Raw genomic sequence first — 19,835 nt, forward strand, 5'->3', positions numbered from 1 at the left:
GCAGACGTGGGACGTCGTAGTGTTCGCTTTCTATTACCGTTTTTATAGTAAGCGTTAAATAATTATATTCACTTTATTTTCCCCAAATATCTTGCATCATGTTATTGGTGCTAATGTTCAAATCGTAAGACAAAAAGTGGCTGCTATGGTTACTAGCCAAGAATACAAGTCCAAGAATGTTGAGTTAACGTAAACTACGCACTTGACGCACAAATAAAAACAGAAGCCTGTGAGAAAGGTTGGGAATTTAAGCTTTATTTAGTTCAAAGGACAAATTACCAACCGATGAGGCCCGGGAAAGACTTTTGGAAACATGGCAATGTTTTCCTGCTTGACTTTACATGTTTTTTGGCACCACATGGTGGTGAAACTGGTGTAAGACAACGTATCTGCCCGCAACAGCGATCGCGTTTGACTGAGGTGAAGCTTGTGTTCTACCTTATTCAGTCAAGGCTTATTGGTAAATGAATGCGGTCAAATACAAAGGCCACAGTGAACAAGTCTGTAGTTTTAAAGTCATTGATCATTTGCATTTGATCATTACACCAACAAGAGGCTATATGACATAAAGCAGTCAAATCAGCTGTTAAACAGGCACATTGTGTATCATCTGCTCCTTGCTTTGTTAGTATCAAACTTTAAAGGCTGTATTGGCTAACTTATTATAAACCTTTATAAACCACATCTAAGAGTAACGCTTATAAAGCTGACAAAAGGAAACTACGAGCTGGTGTGCACTCAGAGGAGGTAAAGAAAAAAAGGATTACAAAAAAACTACAACAAATAAAACCTTCTTGTACATAGAACATTTAAAATGTATCCAGTTTAATTTTCAGGAGAGGAATATTTACACGTTTGATTTCATGGTTCACCCTTTAGAAGGTAGACACTGTATAACAGATTTACAAAGCAAATACTGACATAGTATTCTGTCAAGGCATGTTCCAGCATCAACATAGGGTTTAAAATACACAAGTACAATTTTGTTCCACGTACAATTACGAAAAATTGTTGATCACTTTTAAAATTATTTTAGAATATCCACGAACCAGGAAAGAAAAACAAAATACAGAATGTTCTCTTGCAGGAGATAATGAGAAAATACAATCAGCAGTTCTCATAAATGCATTTAGAGGGTGTAGCAGCCAAAGAGAGAGAACTCAAAAAGCAACACATAAAAATATAGATTTCTTTAAGGAATGTACTCACAAGAGGACTTATTATTTAAAGGCATTTTATAAACATTTAGTGTCATTTGGCAACTCTGGCCTGCCTCCTCCCTTGCTTATGTAAAACAGTCACCCAGCCGTTATAAGTAAGTCATATGTGGCGTAGGCTATCCTGAGATGTTTTCCTCTGCTTGAAGGCATCTGAGGACGTAGAGGATCACCTGATAGCAGAAGATATACTGGTCCTAAAAGACAAAAACAGCGAATTTAGGACAAAAACAGTAAACAGTTGAGCTTTTTATTAATATTAAAAAGTGAAGATTACAACTCACCTCTGTCTGAACCATCCCTTGTCTCTGGAGTCTCATGTTCCTTACAACATCTGAAATGTCAAACTATTGGAAAAGATCTATTAGTTTGCGCCCACAATGACAAGATACTTTCTTACGCACCAACCTCTGCAAAAAATCTGACTACTTACATCAGCATCTTTACTGATGAGGCCCAGAACTGTGTCAATACAGATGAGAGTCCCCGACCGGCCAATGCCTGCGCTGCAGTGTGTGATGATGGGGCCCGACCGATGAACGTGTCTCATGAAGGAGATGAACGTGAGCAGCTGTTCCGGTTGTGAGGGTGTTCCGTGGTCTGGCCACCCCGTGTAGTTCAGATGTGTGACGAGCTGCGTTTCACTGGTCTGAGGAAGCAGGCGCGCTCGTTAAACAGACTTCTGTATCGTGGTTGGAAAACAGGCGTTAACGCGCTTCGTACACTTACATGGACATCTTTGACCTCTATCAACCGGATGACAAAGTTGTCCAGGTGCTGGTCTTTGAGCAGCGTGATCTGCAGCCTGTCGTCCACCATCTCGGCGGTCCTGGGCGTGTCGGGCCAGTAGCGCTGACACTTGACTTTGCCTCCCTCCACTTCCCGCGTCATCATGGCGATCACGTTGGACTTCTGCTCCAGCACCATTTGCCAGAAGTCACACAGAGTGGTGGGCAGCGGCCCCTGGCAGGCGATGTACGCGTATTTCTCATCCTTCACCGACATCTTGATGAAATTTGCGTTGATGTAGCCGCCGTCTTTTCCCAGCAAAACTCGAGTCGTGTCAACTGGAAGAGGTGCACACATAAAAAAAAAACACATTTAAGATAAATGACAGTACACAGAACAACAACAAAAAAAAAGAAATTGAGTTTTTCCTTACAGGGAACTACATTCTTGTAGCGATTCTTCTTCTTGTTCTCCTTCGTCTGTGCTATCAAACAGTCGTCCAGAGGCTCGAGATTCTGAAGGTTCTGTGCAAAAGGAAAAACAGATGTTCTCCAAAAACCCAATAAAGTTCAAAGGGTTCCTGGACAATAAAATTCAAAGGGGTTTCTTACATCAAACTCTTGAAGCGGGACCTTTTGCTCCAGGAGCCCCCTCATCATTCTGACGACTGTGTTGAGCTTTGTTCCTGTATACTGACCGTCAGGGACCACTCTGACCAGAGGCAGAGAGGTCAGCTCTTCCTCAGTGATGATTGGCCCGTCTAGAAGCAGGACAGAATGAAGGAACGATTGTTAAAGCAGAATTAAAACATCAGGCTGGAAAAAGAATATAGGAAAAGTTTGCTAAATTGGACTGACCATCAGTCATTTTGGAGTTGAGGTTTTCAATCGGCAGTTCCTCACTTCCCCACGTGATCTCGTCTTCATCTGGTTGTCCCGCACTCATCTGAAGGTAGCTGGTGAGTCAGAGGCACCAACGGTGAGATGTTAAAAATGATGAAGATGAAATAAGATCAACAATACATTTCAAAAGAGTCCTAAGGAGCAGCCAAATCATACTTTTCATTTCCTGGATCATCAACGCTCTCCTCCTGCCACTCCACTTTCCTGGAATTCTGTCATGTGACAATCACAAAGACAACAAACACAAAAAATAAACCAAAGACAGATCATATACAATCATTAATATTTTTTTAGCGAGTTGATAGGATCTGTACCTCTGGGGAGTCTTCTGGCAAAGAAGAGCCGTCGTAGTCTGTGTCCTCTGATAGCTCTGTGTTGAGCTCCTTCTGGTCCAATGGATCATCATCGTAGTCTGTTGTTTTTAACGGTGCACGATTAGTGACAGGTTAACTAACAGCAGAGGCTTTAATATTGTGGCTGAGTATTCAGTCATTACCTATTGGTGGTATTGCTGGGAAGACACCTGATTTCCCCACTTTAGTTTTTGTTCCGCTGTCCTCGCTTAGATCTGAGGGCAAAAGCAATGACAGGGGGATTTTAGATGAGAGACAAAAGATGGCAACTCGCCACTGACTGGCTGCCTCCCGGCTGCCTGCTTCTACCCGTGTTTCCGTTGCACTTGTCAGAGTTCATGGGCAGGTAGGCGAGGTACGTGCTCGGGCTCTGGTCGTGCGGTCGGGACACGATGAGATGCACCAGGCCTTTGGTTTTGCGGATGGTGGCGACGGCCTTGCTGTGGGACACTCCCGTCATGAGCTCTTCATTCACCTGAGATGAAAAGACGGATGAGTTGAGATTTGACTCAAAGACGTTCACAAAGTGGTCAGCCATCAAACCGGAATTTAATGATCAATGTCACTCACTCTCAGGAGCCGGTCTCCGACTTGAAGTTGGCCCGAGACCTCGGCGGCCGCTCCAGGCGTGATGGACTTGACAAAGATGCCTCTTTCTCCTCCAATGACTGAGAAGCCCAAACCTCCTGAGGGTGGCTTCTCCAAATCCAGCACTATGATCTCCTCCTGCACAAGCGACAAACACAAGACGTCAAGTTTAACTTATAAAAAAAGATCTGAAGAAGACTTTAGAACACAAATGTATTGGGTGAGTGTGTGGGTTGATTAGGCTCAGCTCTAATGGATAGTATCCGATTTGAGCTTCCCATAAGGTCAAGTTTCTTAACTCACCTCCAAAGGACAAAGTGCTGCGAGGCTCTCTTGATCTTCTCCTTTAAGAAAACCTTGGAAAACAAAACAATATTGTAGTCATATGTCTAAGAAAAGAAGAACCTCAGGTTGAAGAGGAACCCGGTGATGTGACACATACCATTCATGCCGGATGAAAGTTTGGGGCTTATGTTGTTGTTGAGAAAAGAGACACTTTTGTGGCCGGGGAAGACTGGATTTCCATCCCTTTGGAGCCAGAGAGAATAAAACATGGGGTGTTTTAAGAAATCAGCCGTCAAAGTGAGGACTAGCACGCCGCCCTGATGATATGGCAGTCGCTGTGACTACCTGGTTGCCTTGAGAGAGAGGTCGTCCATCTCCAACTCCAGCAGCCTGATGCTCTCGCTGAAGGTCAGCTCCTGGGTGGGTGCGCCGCTGATGTAGTGGATGAGATCCAGCGGCCTGAGGCTGCCCTCCTCGAAGGCCGTGGTGCCTGGCAGGATGTCTTTGACAAACAGGACGCCGTAAACGCTGTCGGTGCCGCCGCCCAGCACCAGACCTGGCGACAGAACAGTTTGAGTGGACCTGAGCGACGGCGGTAAAAGGCAACGCCTGCAAAGTGCCGGATGCTGAATGATCTTCTTACCCAGTGGCTTTTGGCTGCCCTTAAAGCAAATGTCAGGCAGCATGTGGGCTTCGAAGGGGGGCTTGGGAGCCTCCAGGACCCTGCCCACAACCAGGTCAACCACACGGGGGGCCGCGCGCACCAGATTAACCACCTCAGTGTGGCCCATGCTGCTCACATCTGTGCTGTTCACCTGATGGAAAGATAGAAAAGACACTCTGTGGGCATAGGAATGCAATCTGACTTTATCTCAGCCAAATGAGCAGATCCACACCAAGCTCTAAACGGACTGAATCAGATTCCACTATGCTAATCATCTCCAAGCTCCAGCATTACAGTTAGTGCTGCAAATCATTCTACATAGGCAGTTTACCATCAATGCATAAAAAAATGGGCAGCAAAGAAAAAGGGATGAAGCCACACCATAATCATTCGATCCCCTGGCCTGAGCCGTCCGTCGCTTTTCGCCGGGTCCTGAACGATGTCGTGGATGTAGCAGCCTTGGTCGTTGCCCTTGGTGAGGGTGAAGCCGAGGCTGCCTTTCTCCGACTTCACCAGGGACGCGTGGAGCTCCACTTCCTGCAAAAAACCGGGGTTAAACCTCAAACGGGGTGGAGTCAAGGAGACGACGCTCGACATGAAATGTCTTTTCTCATACCGGGACAAAGTCCTCCATGTCCTGCCCGTTGCCGGACATGGTGAGGTTTAAGGGCAGCGGCAGAGGAGGCGGGAGGGGATCTGGGCTGGGGCTGGTCGGGGAGGACACCATCGGATTGGAGGAAGCCTCCTGGTCCGTTCCCTCAGGCGATGAAGGGCCCCTGTCAAAAGTAGCGGTTCAGCAGTTAAAGCCGAGCTCTTTCTGAGGTATTTTTCAGGTCTTTCATCGCCAACGACAGCCACAGCAGGATTGGTGCGGCACCTCTTGCTCAGGTCCATCCTGGTCATGGACATGTTGGGCGAGTAGAAGGCCGAGTGCGCGGTGTCGTCCAGGTTGCCGGTGCTGTCGTAGCGGCCCAGTCCCAGGTTACTGCTGGGCGTGTGGTAGACGCTGCGCTCCCACATCTGCCTGCCGTGCTCTGCGGCGCCGGCGCCGAAGGCTTCCTCCACTTCCTCGTCGCCGTCTGTGCTGTCGCTGTAGCTGTTGTGGCGCCCGGGCGTCTTGAGGTGGAGCCTCTCCAGCGCCTCCTCCAGGCTGGCCTGCCGAGCGGCCAGCGGGGAGGTCGCCCGGGGCTCCGACACGGTCATCTCCTTACGGGGAGATGCCATGGGTGTCTGGAGAGAGAGCAGTGTTGTTGAGGTTACTCCAAAAAAGTAGTCAAACTGCTAACTACTGATTACTCCTCAAAAAGTAATCTAATTACTTCTTTAACTACTTTGTAATCCCGTTTCATTACTCTGTTACCAAAAACGTAGTTTACTACAGTAGTGGATTACTTAGTAATAGATTACTACCAAAACACTGCTGGAGACAGACGTTTCCTAACTGGGACAGGATTGGCAGGGATAAAAAACAATAAACAAAAAAAAGTCAAAGTTGGCTGCGGACTCACCAAAGCTGAAGTGTCCATTTCAGAAAGCACCCCAGGTTCAGGTCGACAGAGAAGCAGCATCACTTCCTGTCCTGTCCCTCGCAAAGCTGATATGACTTCCTGTGTGGAAGGGAAGGAGAATCAGAATCAGAATCAGAGTCAGAATCCCTTCATTAATCCCAATAAGGGAAAATTGCTTGTTGTGCTTTTTGTTAGTTTCCAAGTTAAAACAAGCATAGAAATAAAAGATCAAGAAATATAAAAGATATATATATATACATATATATGTATATATATATATATATATATACATATATATACATATACATATATATACATATATATATATATACATATATATATATATATACATATATATATATATATATATATACATATATACATATATATACATATATACATACATATATATATATATACATACATATATATATATATATAAATATATATATATATATATATACATATATATATATACATACATATATATATATATATATATACATATACATATATATACATATACATATATATATATATACATATATATATATATATATATACATATATATATATATACATATATATACATATATATATATATACATATATATACACATATATATATATATATATATATATATATATATATATATATATATATATATATATATATATATATATATATATATATATATATATATATATATATATATATACATATACATATACATACATATATATATATATATACATATATATATATATATATACATATATATAAAAAGTAAGTGTACAATAAAAAAAAATTGGAAAAATGGCAGAAATAATCAAGGATGTGCAGTATGTACAGTGTGTACAGAATATGCAGTATGTAGATGTGCAGTATGAATAGTATCCAAGTATACAGTGAGTCCAGGGCCAGAACTGCCTCTGAATATCAGCACATTCCATGTATTTCTTCTCCCAAGAAACTCCCTCCGTCAAACTTTGCAGACTTTCTTCCGAGGCGCTTACATGCTGCGAGAGCCCCTTGAGTTTGGTCTGATTGACGCGCATGATGACGTCGCCCACTCTGATCCGGCCGCTCTCGGCCGCCGGCTGGCCCGGGAACAGCTTCTTGACCCGCACCATGCTGGAGCCCAGGGGCTCGTCCGGGATGTTCTCCTCCCGGCTGAAGCTGAAGCCCAGGCCCGACGTGTTCTTCAGCAGGCGCACCTCAAACACGTTGTCTGCGGGGGGAGCACAGGCAGGGGCACGCAGGTGGTGTCAAGTAGGAGGCCCTCGGTGCAAATCAGAATTTCAGAAAACTATTTAGGTCAAATTTTCCATGCTCTCAAATGAAAATTCAATCCTGAGTGCAGCATTTGGTCTAACAGGAAGAGGCTCAATATGTTGTTTACTGGAGCGCTATGGTGGTGTTTTGCAAAATTAATGATGTCAGGCTGCTCCACCGGGGACTGGAAATCACAAACAAAGTATCTGAAAATAGACATAATGTAGGACTTTGGTCATCGCCCATAATTATTCCTGGAAAACACCATGATGATGCTGGGCAGACAAACGAGCCACTGTGCTCCAAATTGGCGGCAGCAGGCCAGCAGGCACACGGGTCTCGCTGTCTTTCAAATGAGATTTCCCGAGCGCGAGTCACAGTCCAATCGCCGTTAGCTGCACGTCCCGCTCCTCCACTTGCATCCTGGGACACAAAGGCAAAAAAAAAAAAAAAGACAAAGACTTCCGTCCCGCTTGCTGCCTCACCTGGTGTGGCGAAGCTGTACTCGGGTTTCTCCTTGGCCTCCGCCGGCTGCTCCTTGCTCTTGGCCAGATCACGGCGGCCGCTGGCAGACGGCGGCGTGCCGTGTGGCGTGAGGGGGGCGTGGACACGCTCGGTGGACGGGTGGCCCCGCTCCAACAACAAGCGCACGCTCTGAGGCAGGAAAGGCAGCTTTATTTATATAGCACATGATGAAAAGTCCAAACATTTTGAAAGTGTTTTAAAAAAGCAAAAGAAGACAGTCTTCAAAGACAAAATCCAGAGAAAAAAAGACAGATTGAAATGCATAAATAGAGCAGTAATAAAGAATACAAATAAAAAGATGATAATAAAACATAATAACAAAAAACTCAATTATAAGCATAAGAGAAGAGGAGTCTTTAACCTGGATGTAAAAACATTCACACTTGGGGCTTCACTTCACTTCTGTTGGGAGCTTCTTCCATTTGTGTGCAGCATCACAGCTAAATGCTGCTTCACCATGTTGAGTCTGAACTCTGGGCTCCATTATCTGACCTGAGTCTACACATCTCAGAGTCTGACTGGGTTTCTATTCCATTGGTATTTCATTCATGTATTCTGGACCTAAATGGACCTAAACAGCTACGACGCAGTTTATCGGTGCAGAACGTCATCGCTCACCTGCCCCGTGTCCTTCAGCACCTCCACGGCCTGCTGGTGAGTGGCTCCCTCCAGGCTCTTGCCGTTCACGGCCACCACGCGATCGCCTGAGAGCAGAACAGGAGGCCAAGCAGTGAGAGACGCACGCAGGCAGCAATGACGAGTCATTATAAAAGCGACTCTACCTTTCTGTATCCTGCCGTCGAGCTCGGCGGCTCCTTTCGGTATGACGGCCTTAACATAGATGCCTCCGTGTCGAACACTCGTGTTCACGCCTCCCTAAGGAAAATAAAATAAACAAACAAACAAAAAAAACTAATCCATTAGTCACAAAAGCTGAGGAGGAAGCAGCTCAATATGTGCTTCTGGGGTAAGTGCTGGACGATGTGGATTTGGATGGTTTATCATGATTGATGGTGTCATTGTTAAGATGATAAATGGATTAATTTGAGATGAATCTGAGACACAAATGATGTAAATGAAATGTATGAATTCTTAGATTTCAGAACTATTCTGAATGAGAATTTATCAATTCACAATTATGAATTGGTTTATGTTTTAGTATTTGTTTATTATCTACATTCTACTGGCAGGTGAAACCTAAATGATGAAGGTTGATGTTTGGTGGCAGTTTTCTGCTGATATTCTAGATGGTGAACTTTGATTTTGAAGGTGAATTTGAGAGCTATTTATGTGTTTGCGTCACTTATAATTCAGCAACTGTAGTCTGGATTTCTGAATTATGATGGTGTAAATGAGTGAAAATCATTGACGTGTCCTTAAACCCTAGAAACAGATTTCATTAGTGGCACCGCAATGAATCACTCCAAAGTCAGCAGAAAACATTTTTTCCAAGCCTTATCGCTCCCATTTCCCAAATCTTTTTTTTTTTTTTGTTGAAAAAAGTAAAATCAAACATGCAAAAAAAAAAAAAGAAAAAAAAGAAAAAGAAGCAGGTGGACAATTTCCCCACAAGTGCTTCCAGATTGAAAATCCAGATTGAGAAGCAAACCAAACCCAACGACATGCAAATGGACGACGGTGGTGACGCGGTGAGGAGGAAAGGGGGCAAAAAAAGAGAGGATGAAAACCTTGTCGAACAGTACCGTGACACTTAAACCCAGGCTGCTGTCTTTTTTTGACAGCTCAACGTCAAATAGTTCTCCTGCACGGAGACTATTGACCCCTGGGGCATTACCATTTAAACTTTCCTGGGTGTATTCCTGTGAAGCAGAAGAACAGGGTATTAAGTTGAAATATAACAAGCAGGAACATGCTGTGAAAGAAGGAGAGGAAAAAAAGCGAGGGAGGGAGGGAGGAAGGGAGGGAAGATCAAGCTGCTGATATTTCTTGTTCAGAGAGGACGTGCAGTGAAAGGAAACTGCTTTGCGCTAACAGTGACAACGCAACGACTGGCAAAGGTTAATGGCAACGGAAAGTTAGTCACGTCAAACGTGAAAAATCGGGCGCGTGACACTTGTTTGAGGTGGAACCACTGTTTCTCTTATGTCCCTTGCACACAGAGAGACTTGGAGATGAAAAAAAACCCCAATTGAAACAGTTGAACTCTGAAATGTCGCACCTTTTTTACCCTTAATTTATCTTGACTGCTGCTGGAGAACGTCTCCTCATCCATGTCCGAGTCTCCTCTGTCCGAGTGTTCGGAAACTTTGGGAGCTTCGGATATTTTCGCTTTCCGGGTTTTGGGAGGCAGAGCTGGTGGCAGAGGCTCCGCAGCCGCACTGGCCGCCGGCCTGGAGAGTTGGCTGGCCGACGCGGCGGCTTTGGCTCTCTGCAGGCACTGCTGCACTCCGGTCGCCGGAGCCTGGCTGACTCTGGCAGCGCCGCTGCTGCCGCTGCCGCCGCCGCCACTCGCAGACAGCTGAGGGCTGAGGGAGGTTTGCTGGTGGGTCGGGGAGGAGGAGGCGGACGGTGGAGTGTCAGTGCCGTGAGGGGGAGGGCTGGGGCTGCCGCTCCCCGGACGCTCCTCTGATGAATTATCCACGTTTAGCTCTCTTAGAGTCTGGCTGGACTCCGGTGCCTTCAGTGCCGACTTGGCCGGGAGAGGAACGTAACCCGGAGAGGAATCTGCCAAAATGAGAGGAAGATGAGACACCTGGTGAATAATTACACAATTATAAGCAAGAAAAACTCAACAAGAAAACAATTTAAAGGTTTTATTCCAAAGTCTTTCTACCCATGTGACCTATCAATTCTTCTTCTTCTTCCTACATTTATTGATTTATTTTATTTTGGTATTCATTTGTCTTTTCCATAATTTAATGTCTTAAAAAAAAATATGTGCATAAGTTTCTCTTTGTAAATAAAGTGTGGTTGTAAAAAAAAAAAACTTCCTCATCTTCTTCTTCTACAGGAGTGACTTAGATATAATGCCCTTCTTTTTTTTTTATAGATGTTCATATCTCTGCATATACATGTGTATATATCCTGCCACACCCCTGTAATGACCTGTTAACTGCATTGTCTGTCATAATATATTTGAGAAAAAAAGAAGTGTTTTTTTGGATAAAAAAATCTGAACTGCTGAGAAATGAGAAAGGTCCATCTTTTACTTTCATCTGCACGCCCCACTTTTCAGCCTTTTGTTATGTCACATAGGGCATTAAGAGCAACCAGGATCCCGCCCTTCACCTTTGTAGAGCCTCTCTTTGGGTTGCGACACCACCAACGTGACATCATCGGGAGCGTTCTGCAAGACATCCACCGCGGTGGCGTGAGAGAGGCCCTGGAGGTTCACGTCGTTCACCGAGAGGAGGCGGTCACCTGCGAAAGTGATGGGAAAAAAATCAGAAAAGGAGTGCAGGGAAGCACAGAAAGCGAACTCTATTCTCACACCCACACAGGGGGAAAAAGGGAAGCGGAGACCCAGCGGCCTACCAGGTTTGAGGCACCCGTTGACATCAGCAGGGCCGCCGGGAGTGATGGAGCTGACGATGGTGCCGAGATCGGAGCGGCCAGAGTTCTCTCCACCCACGACCTGGAACCCTGGAGGAGAAAAATCAAACAGATGTCAACGTCAGCAGAAACACTGAAGTGCCAGCTGCTAATATATGTTGGGGGTGGTGATTGAGAGTTGTCATAACTGGGGAAAAACGCCAATGCAGACTCACCCAGCCCATACTTCACGTCCTTCTTCAGGCTCACAGTGGTGATTTCTCTCTCAGGGGACGGTATGGCGCTCAGCTTTTTCCTCAGGGAGTCTGTGCAGCGCAGGGAGCACACAGCATTAGCTTTTACTCTATACAAACTAGAAATGCAGACAGCTGAGGCTAAAACAGTTCATTCCAATTGACAAGTGGTTTGAATACATTTCAGAGGGGGGAATTCAGATTGAGGGCGTCGCTCGCTACCACACTGTCACTGTCTTTCAGCCGCGACGAGCACTCAGACTCGCAAATGGGCTGCTGCTCTCACAGCGCCGCCCTAATGGCCAAGTTAAGAATAAAACTGAGGGAAGCTCACGAATCAGCGCTGAGATACGAAATGGTGCAAACGAGTCCACAGCCATGAGGTGACCGACTTAGCTGTGCGTTTTACAATTCTGAATTCAAAATCAAGAGATGTTTTCAAGGAGTTTCCGTAGGCACACTTTACAAAGAGAGGGCAGATTCATACCGTTCATGGACGCTGGAGTTGAGGGCAGCCCAGACGAGTTGTGCATGCTGACACCTGGGGAAAGAAAGAAGAGGTCAACGATGCAGTGAAAGCTAAACCTTGCTAGTTTAGAGCAATAATTAACCAATTTCATTCCTATCAAACTTTCTTGGTTTTTCGTAATGTCAAAAAGGAGCGTTGTCCTTCCAGCAGTACCGTAGTAGAGTAACAATTTACAAAATTGGTCTTTCAGAGGGCATAAATATAAACGCAGTGGTCCCGAATCATAAAAAATACAACATCAATTTAGAGTCATTCAAACACAGTCAAGATTCAATAATGTGGTTGTGCAATCAGTACAACGTGGTCTTCTTGCAAACACTTGACTGCACAGTACAGGGTTTCTGAAAATCTGATTATAAATCAGGCGCATTTTGTCTGTCAGAACTGCAGGGATCGGGATCCTCACCTAAGACGTAAGGCGGGCCAGCATCCTCAAGAGAAGAAGAGTCCGATTCCTTTTTGGACCTGCTGAGACTCCAGCCAGGGCTGCTGTGGCTCAGCGAGACAAATGACCTGAGAGGAGGAAGCAGAGGTTTTATTCACTCCATGCTACTTTATCACTGCGCATAGGCAAAAAAAAAAATGAAACAGAAGGTTCAGTGTGCTTGGATAAACGTTCAGTTCCACTGTTAACAATATCTTATTCTCTTGGTGTTTGATTTGCTCATTTCTGAAGCTTGAGCCAGGGTACAGAATGAATACAAACACTTGTTGAAATAGAAGTGCGCACACACACACACACACACAGGCGCGCGCGCGCACACACACAGAACCCAAGAGGGTTAATTAGAAGCTAGAAGTAGAACTCTGTCTCTCTGTGGTTTTGGCTGAAGGAAAATGTCTGACTAACTAGTCCTCACTGAGAAACCAGAGCTTCCCCAGGGGAGGCGGAGTCTGTGAGACTCGCTAATAAACACAGGATCCCACTTCAATCTATTTTCGGCCCTGGCAATAAATTTATTGATGAAAGTAATGTCATACGAGAAACGAAGGAGTGTTAAGCGTCCCTTTCCGTCGACTCACTTGTCCTGCTGGTGTGAGATGGAGTCCGTGTCCGAGCTGGCCCGCTGGTGCTGCTGCAGGTGCGAGGCCAGCAGGCCGGCCTGCGCCTGACTCAGTCCTCTGAGCGACTGGCCGTCGAGACTCAGCTCGGCCATCTGCTGCTCCGGAGACTCGGGCATCTGGCCGAGGTTGTGGTGGGAGCGGCTCATTACCCGCGGGTTGGAAAGAACCGCGGAGGCGGCGGGATTGTATCCAGGGAAGTGAAGGTCATCCTGGACCAGCACGGGCCCAGATGGCGCCTTGTTGAGGGCCACCTCTGAGTAAGAGATCCTCTTCAGGTGGTCCGGGTTGGAGCGCGTCGACAGAGTGGGGGCCAGGCTGCCGGAGCTCAGCACCCTGGCCACGGTGTCGCCACCCCGAGGATCCAGGGAGTACTGCAGGCTGCTCAGCGGGGAGTTTTCTGAGCACCGGAGAAGACGTTTCAATTAAAAAAACATAACAGAAAGAAAAAACCATTATGTCACGTGTGTGGACATGGGAAAAAACGTTGGGTGGAAAAAAAACGATTCCACGGAGCTAATGTTTTGACATGTGTCACGAACAGCCCTGCGTGGTTTGGCATTCAAAGGCTACTTGTGACTCAACGTCAACAATCTTGTGCAAGAGATGTTTTTATCTGCCGTTGAGGCAATTTAGATAAAACAAACCCAGATCAATCATTGATGCTTTGTTTATTTGAATCGTGCCTTTGGACACAGAAGAAGTGTGAAGCAACTGACACGCGCAACTGGAAACAGTCAGCCACGACATTTCCAAACTTCCCTCTTGGGTTAAAACAGATTTTCATGCTTTGCTGACATCTGAATTACTCAGTGTGAAGGAACCCCTCGCCGCCGCGTGGTTGCACCTACCCAGATCTTGCAGCTCCTGGTTGTTCAGCCGCGCCTTCAGCTGCTGATGGAACTTATGCTGGTCGGAGCACAACTGCAGCAAATACTGGCAGGTCTTGTTGCTGTCCGTCTGGAACAAGTGCTTGATCCCGTCCGACGTGTTCTGAAGGCAGATCTTCTTTTTCTGCAGGGCGACAGAGGATTTTGTCGAGCAGCGGCGCGAGTTTTGTGCGTCCGCGCGCGACTGCGAGTAATGCGGCAACGTACGTTGAAGGAGATCTTTTTGGTGTCCCTCCAGGGGAACCGGAGCACGGGCGTGCGGTTCCCGTTGAGGACCTCAAAGATGAGCACCCCCTTGCAGAAGACGCCCAGCATGATGCCAGTCTGGGACCTCTTCTCAGGGAGCACGCGGTGGAAGTGGACGCCGTATTCTGTCAGCTTCTGGCAGACCTTCAACACATTGAATGTACACATGTTAGATACGCAAGAAAATAAACACCAAGTGAAGGTGAGTCAGAGGAATTCTCGTGTAGCCAAACAGCTAACCATGCGTCATTTTCTGTGTTGAATTAAATATCGTTAAGTGATGTAACAGAACTGCAGTAAAAAATCTATTTAGAGATCAAAATCCAATTTGGAGCGATTCAATTTTAATTTGATCGCTCTTTGTTCCTGCTGACCTTCAGGAACTCAAACTCGGCCTCGGTGTCGGACGCTCCGTAGCAGTTGCTGTGGAGCTTCGGCAGCTCCTCCTTGATGGTCGTCTGGTTCACCTTGTCCAGGACCGACGCGGGCAGGTAGTGCTCCACCCGGAAGTAAGTCTTCCCATGGAGCTGAAGCAAAGGGCATCACCGCTTCAGCAATTTCACCTCTTCAATAACAAATAATTAAATAAGTAATCTCAAATTGAATTACGTTCAGCAGGACCTCTTATCCTGCCTGGCATGTCAACACTCAATTACTGCAAAACATCTGGAAATCTAATTTTGAGAATTGGCGACATGCTTACGAGGGGCCGAAAATATCTCATTTGGCGACAGTAAAGATTTGAAACCTCGGGTTGGTAGTCGCCGAATTCGGCCTGCAGCGCCAGCGAGGCCAGGATCATGGCGTTGTCGATGTCACACCGCATTCTCTCCTCCAGGATATCCTTCCGCAGCTGCAAGTAGTACTGGTGTTTGGTCATGGCGTGTCTGTTGCAAACAGAAAAACAACACTGATCTTTTTTTTTTCTGTGATGGAAGCAAAAGCGGCCGGGATTCCCCTCGGTGACGGACACTTACTGGATGAGGTTGACATCATCCAGGAAGAACTTGATGCGCAGGAAGAGATTGAAGGGCACGTCCGACTTCTTCTTCCTGGGGTCGTCCTTCCATCCCTCGGGAGCCACTTTGGACAGTTTGGCATCGGGGTCAACGAAGAAAAACTCGTCGTCTGCAAGGAGAGGAGGAAAGAGGAGGAAGAAAACCATAAATCAGAAAAAAAAACCCTGCATTAACTTCAAAAAGATGTTTAAAGTGTGACACTGGGGGCAAACTGGAAACTCTCTCGGTACCTCGGAGGTACGCCAGGCCGAAGAGATGGTGCTCCACCAGCCCGACGTGCGCCACCACCATGTCCAGCACGTCTTTGCACACCGCCTTGACGTCGCAGTTCAGCTCCAGCTTCTGACCGTTGAGCAGCACCACGCCCACCTTCCGCTGCACGTCCTCCGCTTTGCCGCGTTTCTGGCGCGAGACGAAAAAAGGGGCGAATTTGAGGGTCTTTTAGTCGACCGACCAGGGACAAGGACAGAAGTGGTGACACCAAGAGCTGCTCATTCTGACCATTATTGATGAGGGAACAGCCAAGGCCACGCAGGGTTCACTGGCCATCTTCACAAACTCGGGCCCGTGGAAGTTCTGCCGTGAGTGTGGAAAATAAATGCGGTGTTAGAAAAAGGGAGGACGTTTATTTTACCGACATATTCAGAGATAGTGTGGAACTTTGTTAAATCTCTCTTTCTGGTCCTTCATGGTAGGATGAGCCTACACAGAGACTTCCTTTCCACAGCAAAGACTTACACCTTTTCTTTATGGTGGCTTAGACCATGACCAGACCACAATTACTGACGTAATTCATCACGAGTGTTTCACACACGCGTACATGCACACTTCCTGGTTGGCTTTCTCCTCGGAATCAAGACTCACCTGACAAACGAGATTCCTTCCCCCTGAACTTGACATGACCGAAACCAACCTCTTCTTCACTCAAACTCATTATAGACTACTGCGGTTGAAACCCATGTACATGTGCTCTAGATAATTTGTCCCACCTATGTGCAATGAACCCAATAGAGTGCAACCGATATGCTTGAGTTGACAAAGAGAGGGAGTATTCGGAGGGTTGTTTCTTCTTCTCATTCACTGTTTTTCTTTAAAGAAATGTTGTTGTTGTTTTTTACTTTGTTGCAGCAGATGGGATACATCAAACTGCGGCCTCAACTACACCAATCCAGCGCACTAATCACCGCGGGCAGCCCGACGTCTATTCTGTTTTTGAGTCAGCGGTTCCTTTATCTGCGGAAAAATTGTGCAAGAACAGCTTCACCGTGTCTCGCTGCCTGTCAAATCTTGCAAAATGGATTATTGCGGAGAGGTAGTTCACAGTCACAGGCATGGGCAAACTACGGCCCGGGGGCCATATGCAGCCCGTCAAGTTTTCTAATCCGGCCCGGCCCAACTTGAAGAATATTTTCTTTATATTCTGTTTTTTTTTAATTATTTTTTTTTAAATACCATTTATTAACCCTGCTTAACAAATGATTTGTTAGACATTCATAAAAATCTATCAATCATTTGAAGATGTTATTCCCATTTGAAGATGCTATTCTGTTCCCTAAACTAAAGTAAACCCTATTTATTTTTTTAACAAATACCTAATCATAATCATGTTTGCTAAAGATTTGCAGACCTTTTCAGAGAACAGTTTGATAACAAACTGTTTGGTATCAGTGTCTTATAACAAATCATTCATTAGCCATGGCAAACTTAATACATGTAGTTAATCAAAGAAAATATTCTAAAATCATTTAAAATGTTTTCCTACCTACACATTAAATAACTTAACTTGGTGATGAATACATAATTTTCAAACAATGTTGAAACTGTGTTTTTAATAGTGTATAAATTGCATATAAATGTTGTACAACAGTTATAAATGGCTAAGTAACCATTTACAAATGTTTGTAAATGGTTTGTTCGTGATTAGTTCAATATCTAGCAATAGCTTACAGATGTCATGTAACTTCAGTTATAAAATGTTCATGATTAGTTAACCATCCACTAATATCTACTAATAGCTTATAAATGTCTTATAAATGATCATTATTATAAAGAGTTACCAAGAAGTTATATTAATAGTCAAAAAGTTGCCCCAACCCTGCTGTAGAATGTGTTTGGGTGCAAAAAAAAAAAGAGAGCATCCAATGACTATTCCTGAGGTGATCCTCGAAAAATGATCAGTGTTAACCTTGGCTTTGCGGAGGGGAGCGGACGATGTGTACAGAGGGTCTCGGAGGTCCAACACTGAAGTGTGTGCCGGGGCCAGGGGGTCGTCTGGGGGGTAGAGGTTGACCCTGGACAGCCTGCTGGCCAGGTGGGCCTGGAGACGCTGCACCTCCTCCTGCTTCTGGAGGAGCATCTCGGCTCCGAGCAGGTCTTCGTCCGTTGCACCTTCAAACTGCCTGCAGGGAGGAGAAGAGTCACCGACGCTGTTGCTGAGTGTTTGGTGACGGGCGCAACGTGGTTTCTTTTCGGTGGAGGAGAACGTTGCTCCGTGCAGGCTTGCAGCTCGTTTGCTGACATTTTATCAGCAGCAAGAGCGGCAATAGCAACAACAACAGCAGCAGCAGCAGCAGCAGCAGCAGCAGTAACAGCAGTAACAGCAGCAGCAGTAACAGCAGCAGCAGTAGCAGCAGAAACCAGTTCTCTGTAATGACAGAGATTAAAGAGATAGAGATTGCTGAATGCAGATGTCACGCAGGATGACCTCACTAGCCGGGCATGGATCTGACCCCGCTGAGCTGCACCAGCTGTGGGTGGTCCAAAAAAAAAAAGAAGAAGAAAAAAAAAAAAGCCACAGCTGAATCTGGCAATGTTGAGGGTTTTGTGGAGCTGCACAGAACGCAGATAGAAGCTAGTAGAAAGGAGGTTGGCAAGTTGTGATGGGAGGAAGAGGACAGCTTCTGAATGCCAGGTGCACTGATTCGAGATGAGCAACAGGAAGAAAAAAAAATGGGAATGACAGTGTGTACGTTGTGCGTTACCTGAGTCTGTGTGCGTTGTGACTGGTGAGGGACAGGCCGTCTTGTTCTGAGGTAAGAGCCAACTGGGAACCGAACCTGCGCACCTCGCTTGGTTTCTTAGCTGGAAGAGACAAGGGAGTCTTTAACAAGGTGGCTGAGAAGAAAGTAACACTTGCACGCATGCACAGTGATGCACGTGTCTGCACTGACAAGATCTGTTGATCTTTATGCACTCTGCTGTTTGAACTTTACCACTTTTTCATTCGGATGCGGTGCCTTTATGTTGTTTTTACGTGTTTTTTTTTAAATGCCTGCAACACCGGATCAAACACATCTCCAGAGGCAAGCTAATAAAGCTCCCTTTAATGCAAGGGATGGCTTTATTAAAGCAGCGAACGCTAGCGCTCCAAGTGAAGCAGAGAATCATGAAACATTTGAGTGGTTGAATAATTCATTTGATTTTTAACAGCTGAGTAACCCACAGCAGGGAAAGGTCTCAAAGTGGGCTCTACTTTAGCGTTGTATCTTTAAAATAACTCCTGCTGCTTGGACGTTACAAAGAATAATGGCCACCCTGGCCACTGGTTGCTCCATATTCATCAATGGGTTTTTTTCCCGATACAAACAAATAAGTTACTTAAATAAATAAAATAGTATTATATATATATATATATTTTTTTTTTTTCCAAGTCAAACACTCATTCACCAAATTGGTCTACATTTATCGTTAATTTCATTTGTGTATTTCTTACACATACTTTTCATATTTGTACGAGCATAGTGCTGTTTCATGTTCCTTTCCCTTGTTCCTACCTTGCCTGTAGTCGGGGTCGGAGGAGGTGACTGAGGGGCTTTCGCTGGAGGAGCTGTAGTCACTGTGGTACCTCTGGTGACTGTGAACTGGGTCTGAGAGGATAAAAAATAATATATAATTGTTTTTAAAGTGGACAGATGCAAAACATGCAGCAGGAATAATAATAATATTAAAAATATTAAAGATAAAGAAAAAAAGAAAACCATGCAACAACATGGAGCACTTTCCAGACTAAGGTGTGTTAAGGTCAAGACCAATTTCCTCCATCACAATGTCACGCAATACAAACTTTCACACGGGTTCATCTGACAGCAGCAGGGCAAAAAAAATTTGATCAGCTACTGTTTCCTTTTTTTTTTTTACATGAGTCTGATTGGCAGCCCCAAACAAACTATGACTGCAGCACCGTGAGCAGTTATTAGCCATGCTGTCAACGAGAGCCATATACGGAACAAGACTTTTATGCAAATACAGCCATGACTCCTGTCACTGGTACATGTTTTGCTGTTGTTGTTTTTTTTT

At 45.3% G+C, this 19,835-nt stretch overlaps 1 protein-coding gene across 7 annotated transcripts in view; it reads right to left on the minus strand.

Moving 5' to 3' along the window:
• Positions 1 to 234: 234 nt before the first annotated feature.
• The window catches only part of ptpn13 (protein tyrosine phosphatase non-receptor type 13), a 38,351-nt gene continuing 18,750 nt past the window's right edge, over positions 235 to 19,835 (minus strand). Inside the window, exons 8-49 of one of the 7 annotated variants that reach the window (XM_076043552.1) lie at positions 19,313 to 19,405; positions 18,521 to 18,620; positions 17,725 to 17,938; positions 16,041 to 16,115; positions 15,770 to 15,941; positions 15,498 to 15,648; positions 15,269 to 15,407; positions 14,895 to 15,047; positions 14,482 to 14,664; positions 14,236 to 14,398; positions 13,346 to 13,784; positions 12,729 to 12,835; positions 12,281 to 12,334; positions 11,776 to 11,865; positions 11,543 to 11,650; positions 11,297 to 11,428; positions 10,236 to 10,732; positions 9,751 to 9,867; positions 8,830 to 8,923; positions 8,666 to 8,751; positions 8,008 to 8,176; positions 7,264 to 7,478; positions 6,247 to 6,345; positions 5,616 to 5,968; positions 5,355 to 5,514; positions 5,120 to 5,275; positions 4,718 to 4,889; positions 4,420 to 4,630; positions 4,232 to 4,317; positions 4,093 to 4,145; positions 3,772 to 3,927; positions 3,511 to 3,676; positions 3,345 to 3,416; positions 3,163 to 3,260; positions 3,005 to 3,060; positions 2,804 to 2,901; positions 2,558 to 2,706; positions 2,380 to 2,470; positions 1,947 to 2,284; positions 1,651 to 1,866; positions 1,502 to 1,564; positions 235 to 1,414 (exon numbers count right to left, since the gene is read on the minus strand). In XM_076043552.1, coding sequence (XP_075899667.1) covers positions 1,337 to 1,414; positions 1,502 to 1,564; positions 1,651 to 1,866; positions 1,947 to 2,284; positions 2,380 to 2,470; positions 2,558 to 2,706; positions 2,804 to 2,901; positions 3,005 to 3,060; positions 3,163 to 3,260; positions 3,345 to 3,416; positions 3,511 to 3,676; positions 3,772 to 3,927; positions 4,093 to 4,145; positions 4,232 to 4,317; positions 4,420 to 4,630; positions 4,718 to 4,889; positions 5,120 to 5,275; positions 5,355 to 5,514; positions 5,616 to 5,968; positions 6,247 to 6,345; positions 7,264 to 7,478; positions 8,008 to 8,176; positions 8,666 to 8,751; positions 8,830 to 8,923; positions 9,751 to 9,867; positions 10,236 to 10,732; positions 11,297 to 11,428; positions 11,543 to 11,650; positions 11,776 to 11,865; positions 12,281 to 12,334; positions 12,729 to 12,835; positions 13,346 to 13,784; positions 14,236 to 14,398; positions 14,482 to 14,664; positions 14,895 to 15,047; positions 15,269 to 15,407; positions 15,498 to 15,648; positions 15,770 to 15,941; positions 16,041 to 16,115; positions 17,725 to 17,938; positions 18,521 to 18,620; positions 19,313 to 19,405 — 6,422 coding nt within the window. In that variant the 3' untranslated portion in view covers positions 235 to 1,336. Of the gene's footprint in view, positions 1,415 to 1,501; positions 1,565 to 1,650; positions 1,867 to 1,946; positions 2,285 to 2,379; positions 2,471 to 2,557; positions 2,707 to 2,803; positions 2,902 to 3,004; positions 3,061 to 3,162; positions 3,261 to 3,344; positions 3,417 to 3,510; positions 3,677 to 3,771; positions 3,928 to 4,092; positions 4,146 to 4,231; positions 4,318 to 4,419; positions 4,631 to 4,717; positions 4,890 to 5,119; positions 5,276 to 5,354; positions 5,515 to 5,615; positions 5,969 to 6,246; positions 6,346 to 7,263; positions 7,479 to 8,007; positions 8,177 to 8,665; positions 8,924 to 9,735; positions 9,868 to 10,226; positions 10,733 to 11,296; positions 11,429 to 11,542; positions 11,651 to 11,775; positions 11,866 to 12,280; positions 12,335 to 12,728; positions 12,836 to 13,345; positions 13,785 to 14,235; positions 14,399 to 14,481; positions 14,665 to 14,894; positions 15,048 to 15,268; positions 15,408 to 15,497; positions 15,649 to 15,769; positions 15,942 to 16,040; positions 16,116 to 17,724; positions 17,939 to 18,520; positions 18,621 to 19,312; positions 19,406 to 19,835 lie in introns of all 7 variants that reach the window. The other 6 variants (XM_076043550.1, XM_076043551.1, XM_076043547.1 and 3 more) reach the window with 6 other exon arrangements.

Source organism: Nelusetta ayraudi, unplaced genomic scaffold (genome assembly GCF_046127955.1).
Source record: "Nelusetta ayraudi isolate G7.1 ecotype Tasmania unplaced genomic scaffold, CSIRO-AGI_Nayr_v1 ptg000076l, whole genome shotgun sequence".
Classification (NCBI taxonomy): Eukaryota; Metazoa; Chordata; class Actinopteri; order Tetraodontiformes; family Monacanthidae; genus Nelusetta; species Nelusetta ayraudi.